We start from the raw sequence: 7,705 nt of genomic DNA on the forward strand, positions 1-7,705 counted from the left end.
TTCTCAATTGGGATTTATGAAAATAGGACCCTTGAGAACGATTACTCTCGGAGTAATATATAGGTATCTAAGCTAGTGACAGTAGCAGCGCAACAAGAAAAGTATTTTTAATTTTTTCTATTTTTCAATAAGGTTAGTATCGATTTATTTATTTAATTTTAAATATAGTTGTATAAACTCACTATAAAATTGTAGTTGTATAAACTTACTATAAAATTATTCGTCAACATTTTATTTTTTAATTCTATATATGGTGTTTATTTACATCACTTTAATTCATATTTATTTTCAGGATATTGTTACATAAAATGTTATATTCAAGAGTAGAGTTAGGGTTAGGGTTAGCGTTAAAATTAGAGTTAGGGTTAGCATTAAGATTAAAATTAGGGTTAGGGTTAGGATTAGGGCTATTGTTAGGTTTAGGGTTACAATGACAGATAGAGTTAGGGCTAGGATTAGAGTTACAGGTAGATTTAGGGTTAGGGTTAGGGTTAGAGTTAGGGTTAGAGTTAGGGTTAGAATTAGAGTTAGAATTAGGGTTAAGGTTACAAATATAGTTAGGGTTAGGGTTAGAATTAGAGTTAGGGTTTGAGTTAGAGCTAGAGTTAGAAATAGAGTTACAATAAGGGTTAGAGTAAGAGTTGAAATTAGAGTTATAGTTAGGGTTATAATTAGGGTTAAAATTAGGATTAGGGTTAGGGTTAAAATTAGATTTAGGGCTATAGTTAGAGAAAGGGTTAGATTTAGGGTTATAGTTAAGATTAGTTTTATATTTAGAGTTAGGGTTATATATAGAGTTACATCAAGGTTAAGGTGAGGGTGAGGGTTTGAGTCAGGGTTAAGGTTGGAGTTTGGGTTAGGGTTAGGGTTTTAGTGAAGATTAAAGTAAGAGTTAGGGTTGGGGTTATATTTTTGAGTTAGGGTTAAGGTTAGAGTTAGGGTTAGGGCTAGGGTTTTAGTCAAGATTAAACTAAGGGTTAAGATTAGGGTTAGAGTCTAATTATGGTAGAGTTAGATTTATAGTTAGAGTTAGATTTAGGGTTAGAGTTACGGGTAGGATTGTGGTTAGGGTTAGGGTTAGTGTTAGGATTAGAGTTAAGGTTCGGGTAAGGATTAGAGTTAGGGTTCAGGTTAGAGATAAGGTAGAGAAAGGGTTAGGGTTAGGGTTAGGGTTAAAATATGAGTTAGGGTTAGAGTTTGAGTTAGGGTTAGGGTTATAGTTTGAGTTAGGGGTAGACATAGCATTAGAATTATGGTTAGGATTAGGGTTAGGTTAAGGGTTTGAGTTTGAGTCAAGGTTTGAATTAGGGTTAGGGTTACCATTAAAATTAGGATTAATGTCCAATTATGGTAGAGTTAGATTTAGGGCTACAGTTAGAGGTAGGGGTAGGGCTAGAATTACAATTAAGGTTAGGGTTAGAGTTAGAGAAAGGGTTAGGCTTAAGGTTATGTTTAGGGCTACGTTTATATATAGAGTTAGGTTATATACAAAATTATCATTAGGGTTAAGGTTAGCATAAGGGTTTGAGTCAGGGTTAAGGAGAGTTAGGGTGAGGATTAGGGTTAGAGTCTAATTATGGTAGAGTTAGATTTATGGTTAGAGTTAGAGGTAGGGGTAGGGTTAAGGTTAGTGTTAGGATTGGAGTTAGGGTTAAGATTAGGATTATAGTTAGGGTTAGGGTTAAGATTATAGATAGGGGTAGAGAAAGGGTTAGGACTAGGGTTAGAGTTAGGGTCAAGTTTAGGGTTAGAGTATGAGTATGAGTTAGGATTAGAGTTATAGTTTGAGTTAGGGGTAGACATAACATTAGAGTTAGAGTTAGAGTTAGAGTTAGAGTTAGAGTCAAAGTTAGAGTTAGAGTTAGGGTTAGAGTTAGGGTTAGGGTTAGGGTTAGAGTTACAAATAGATTTAATGTTATGGTTAGGGTTTGAGTTATGGTTAATGTTAGAGTTAGGGTTAAGGTTAGAGTTTTGAATCAAGTTTAAGGTTAGAATTAGGGTTAGGGTTAATATTAAAGTCCAATTATGGTAGAGTTAGATTAACAATGAGAATTAGGGATAGCGTAAGGTTATGGTTAAGACTACAGTTGGAATTAGAAAAAAGGGGTAGAGAAAGGGTTAGATTTAGGGTTATGGTTAGGGTTAGGTTAATATTTAGAGTTAGGGTTATCTATAGAGTTACATTAGGGGTTAAGGTAAGGGTAATGTTTTGAGTCAGGGTTAAGGTTGGAGTTATGGTTAGGTTTAGGGTTTTAGTCAACATTAAAGTTAGGGTTAGGATTAGGGTTAGAGTCTAATTATGGTAGAGTTAGATTTAGAGTTAGAGTTAGATTTAGGGTTAGAGTTAGGGGTAGGTGCATGGTTAGGGTTAGTGTTAGGATTAGAGTTAAGGTTAAGGTTAGGACTAGAGTTAGGGTTAGAGAAAGGGGCAAAGTAAGGGTTAGTGTTAGGGTTAGGGTCAAGGTTAGGGTTAGGGTTAGGGTCAAGATTAGGGTTAAGGTTAGAACTAGAGTTAGGGTTAGAGATAGGGTCAGGGTTAAGGTTTGGATTACAATTAGGGTTAGAGATAGGGGTAGAGAAAGGGTTAGGGTTAAGATTAGGGTTAGGGTTAAGGGCAGGGCTAGGGTTAAGTTTAGGAATACAATATGAGTTAGGGTTAGAGTTTGAGTTACAATTAGGGTTATAACTTGAGTTAGGGGTAGACAAAGCATTAGAATTATGGTTAGGATTAGAGTTTGAGTTTGAGTTAGGGTTAGGGTTATATTTTTAAGTGAGAGTTAAGGTTAGAGTTAGGGTTACAGTTATGTTTATGATTAGGGTTAAAGTCCAATTATGGTAGAGTTAGATTTAGGGTAATGGTTAGGTGTGGGGGTAGGTTTACAATTATAATTAGGGTTAGAGTTAGAGAAAGTGTTAAACTTAGAATATATTTATTATTATATAAGGTGGCCTATGGGTATGTGCAGGATCATGGTCAACCAAACTATGGCCTTAAGTGGCAGTGAAAAACCAGAAAATCAGGGTAATGTCAACTTGACACATAATTTTAAAGTGGTTTTGGAATTTATATCAAAAACTTGTAAGAAAATAATCTGTAGGAAATTGAATGTAGTTTCTAAACTACTAGGCCTTATCTAGAGAAAAAAATATTTGATTGGTCAAAAGTTTGGATTTTAATGCAATACTACGAAAATTTTAGAGCAAAAATAAAAAGTAGGTGTATGTCTGACCACCTTAATCAAAATCAAATGATAATATTTTTTAATATAATTATAGATATAAAAAGTAGACTTGTACTTGGATGTGATGCATATTTTTGGGTATTTTTATTCCAAATAAATAATTAAATATCAATTTTCTACTAAAACTTTTTCGCATTAAAAATACTCCCATGTATGACCACCTTAACTAATTGAAAACTTTACCAAATTAAAAAAAAATTCCTTATACTAGGCAAAGCATAGAATGTGATGCAACTTTTGGATTTAAAAAAATGTTATACTATTTGAAAGTTATAGCTATTTTTCAATCAGTATGTCAATCAACACTTTACAATCATCTTCATTGAAAATTAACTAATAAATATTTATCGAACTCAAAATTTGATAGATATTACATTGATGGAATCTTGAGAGTGTTATAAAAAAAACCTTTTCGTTTCATTCAATTTCGATGAAAATAACATTGTCAAATGGCTACTTGAAGTCTAAGTGTCAGTGAAACCCTTCTCAAACACATTTTTTGGGTTGACCAAATAGGTTTGGTAAATACCAAGCCTAATCGAGTATTTGATTTTAGATCGGATACTCGATATGAAATCATGTATCTAATTACTCTAAATTTTCCAATTGGGAGGGAAACCACCCACATTCAAAATTTTGGAGGGAAATTTTAGAGGAAACTTTTATAGGGAAACTTTAGAGAGAAATTTTAGAGGGAAATCTATTTTCAGGAAGTGTGGGCATTATTATTATTACATATGATTATGATTATTATTATTAACTATTATTATTATATATGATTATAATTATTATTATATATAGTAATATGTATGATTATTATTATTAAATATAATATAGTTATAAATATAATTATTATTATAACTAAATATAATATAGTAATATATATGATAAATATTATTATTATTAAATATATATATATATATATAATATTATATGATTATGATTATATATAATAATATATAGTTATTATTATTATTAAATATATAATATAGTAATATATATGATTATTATTATTATATTAAAATATAAAGTATTATATTATTATTATTAAATATAATATTGTCATAAAATGCATCGAGAGGGGTCATAGGTCCTCTTGACACATTTCATGACAATGCATGTCCTTAGGGCCCCTAGTGACCCCTTTCGATGCATTCCCAATGGGTCCCTAGGGGTCATAGGGCCCCTAGGGACATATGTTGTCATCAAATGCGTTAAGAGGGGTCATAGATTAACCTATGACCCCTCTCGACACATTAGAACCAACCAAGTGGGTCCCTAGGGGTCCTATGTAGTGCCTGCCCCTAGTTCATGTTTCTGTCATCATGACTGAACTCTTTTAGGCCAGTTTCATGCTTGATTACTAGTAGGATTGTTTTGAGATTATCATATAGTGTTTCATATGCAGTTGATTTTATAATGAGATTACTTGATACTCTATACTTCATCTATGTATGATGATCAGTACAATATTTTCAGTTATTAATGATGATTAGTTAGATGGTTTATTTATCCTATGTGTTTTCTTATGGATACTTACCCCATACTGCATGTGTATGGTGTGCGTGTTTTTTTCCTTTATGTATGGTGTTTCTGATGTGGTTAAAGAAGGGAGTCATAGTCACCTACTAGTTGGGATCTACACGATGCACCACTTCCTACCATTGCCTGTTTAGATTAGTATATATTGTGTTTGTACATGCATGGATTTTATGCAAGTTGTAGGTACTCGGTATCAACTTCCCTGAATTGCCAGGATGAGTGTACCCTATTGCATTATCTCAATGGTAAGAGAGGGGAGATAAATTCTTATGTCCAAATCCTAAACCCTTAAGCCATTTGTCCTAATTGAAAATTAGGAAAAGTATCTGAGTTGAGTACCCTCTGAATGCGTCGAATGACATTAATTTGTGATTATAACCCTTTAGTTTGATTTTGTATGTGTTCTTCTATGATGGGTTTTTCGTATGTTGTTTTATGAGTCTTTGGTGAATTTTCTATTAATTAAGTCTGATTAAAAGATTAAATTAATGATTTAATTTAATAGGAAATTATTATGATATTTTAAAATTTAATTATATTTAATTAATTGAGAAATTAATTAAATAAAAGAATTAAATTTGAAGATAAAAGTCATAAGTATAAATTTAGAACGTGACAATATTTATTTAATTTGATAATAATATATTTAGAGTTCATTTTTAAATAAATGCTAAATTATATTATTATTTAAGTTAATAAATATTTTATCAAATTAATTATTCATGGTTTGAATGAAATGAAATGTATTCGTCAGATGTAAAACTCCATAAATCATGAGATATGAAGCATCCTGACATCCAAAATATCTCATCCTGAAACCTAAATGTACCTTAGAGTATCAATTTACCTCTTAAAAATAATCATTTTAAACCCCTCAATAAAAAATATGCTAATATAGTATCATAATTGATAATACCAACTTAAAACCTTACCAAAATAATTTATCTGAATAAGAAAATCACTATTAAAATCATCACATAAGATTTTAAAAAACCTAAAATAAAATGTTTAAATACTAAATCATCGTTCAGCCAGACTACCTTGCACTTATAACAAGAGTTTGTATCTCTTTAACTATTTCTTAATAGTTTTTATTATTTGTAATTAACTTTGATTCAATATTTATTAAAAAAATTGGTATCTCGTTCAACTTTGACCTAGCCTTTTCATTAAGGCACTATCCTAATCTCTATTGATTTACGGACATATCTATCATCCACTTAAAAATAAAACCTCTTTATGCACGAGCAGGAAAATATACTATTTAATAGCATGAAGAACTCTTAATCCACCTCCACAATATCTTTAAAATTAGATGAAAACACATTAAATTACACCAATATTTATTTTCCAAAGTAGTACCATTTTCTCTAAAGAATAGTCCGACATCATTTTTATGATTTCAATACCCCACCAAGCTCGTATGAGAATAAATAAATGAAGTCATCAATAGCCCACCCAAATCCATTCCTCCATTAAACAGAATTCATCAAAGCCCACCCAAATCCTTTCCCCCATTAAATTAATACCCACCCACCTCTCTGTTAATAAAAATAGACTCACTACTCTTCCCTTAAATCCACACATTGTCAAACAAATCCCTCCATTGAATTGATGAAGAAGTCTGAGATGGCTACTTTTGCAGGTGAAGAAATCTACCATGGTGAAGAGATCTGCAGGGAGAAGGTACTACAGTTTCTCCAAAAGGCGGGGCTGCCCAGAGGTTTATTCCCTTTGGATAATATAGTGGAATGTGGGTATGTTAGGGACACTGGCTTTGTGTGGTTGAAATGTTCAAAGAAAATAGAAGTGAACTATTATTTGGAAAATGGAAAGATGAAGAAGATAAATGGAGTGAAGGTGAAAGAACTACTTGTGTGGTTTGATTTATTTGAGTTGAGCATTGAAGATCCAAACAGTGGAATGATTTACTGCAAGAATTAGTTGGGTGTGGGCAAAAATGTGCCAGTCGGGCTCTATGAAGAGGAGTATGATAAGTATATGTGTAAATCCGAAGCAATTTCCAATGCTTAGAATTTTTATATGCCTAGTGCCTACTGTGTTGTTTAGGCCTTTTAGCTATCTTTTTGGTGATAGGGCATATTTCTTATGGTTATGTTTCTATTATGAAAGCAAATTTATTGTGTACAATTGTCAAATGTTATTTTTAAGTCTGTGTTGTCAAATGTTTTATCTAAGTGATGGATCAATGAGGCCATTTTCAAAGTAACACTCAACAAGAGGTGTAATTTCCTCTCTTCAACATGGTGGATTTTGAGTAAGAATTAAGTTGAATATTTAAATGTAAAGTTAAAATGAAATGTTAAATGACATGGAGAGCTTTTATTTTGTGTAAAAGAAACACTCAACAAGGGGCACAAGTTCCTCCCTTTAGTGTAGTGGGTTTTGAGTAAGAATTAAGTTGAATATTTAAATGTAAAGTTGAAATGAAATGTCAAATGACGTGGAGAGATTTTATTAAAAGTAACACTCAACAAGGAGTGCAAGTTCCTGCCTTTAGTTTGGTGGGTTTTGAGTAAGAATTAAGTTGAATATTTAAATGTAAAGTTGAAATGAAATGTCAAATGATATGGAGAGATTTTATTTTGTAGATACCAAAAACATCAAAGACAATAAAATCATGATGATGTAGTTAACAATATGCTTTGGAGAAGAGAAGTAAAATCATTTTGAGTGACATGCACCAGTAAGTCAATGACAATAGAACTTGTAGGAAAATATTGTCATAGTTGAATAAAAGACTGTAAAAGCTAAACCATTGTTGTTTTTAATTGTAGTGCCTCTCCCATTTGACTTTTGTAAGTCATCCTGATGGATGCAACCTTGTTGATCTATTGTTGTGTGGGATCATGATTGTGACCATGAGTGGTCTACATCATTGAGGTGATTGGATTTATGTT

General features: G+C 31.7%; 1 protein-coding gene across 1 annotated transcript; it reads left to right on the plus strand.

Annotated features, from left to right (window-relative positions):
• The first annotated feature begins 6,413 nt into the window (after nt 1-6,413).
• On the plus strand, nt 6,414-6,728 carry LOC149569482 (uncharacterized). Its single transcript, XM_089816922.1, has one exon. It carries the CDS (start codon nt 6,414-6,416, stop codon nt 6,726-6,728), a length of 315 nt encoding a protein of 104 aa, XP_089673048.1.
• The last annotated feature ends 977 nt before the right edge of the window (nt 6,729-7,705 follow it).

Source organism: Cupressus sempervirens, chromosome 3 (genome assembly GCF_028749045.1).
Source record: "Cupressus sempervirens isolate cs-2001-9-10 chromosome 3, ASM2874904v1, whole genome shotgun sequence".
NCBI classification, from domain to species: Eukaryota; Viridiplantae; Streptophyta; class Pinopsida; order Cupressales; family Cupressaceae; genus Cupressus; species Cupressus sempervirens.

Bases quoted from the DNA above. Each gene is read 5' to 3' on its own strand.
- LOC149569482 (XM_089816922.1), top strand. From the start codon at position 6,414: ATGGCTACTTTTGCAGGTGAAGAAATCTACCATGGTGAAGAGATCTGC.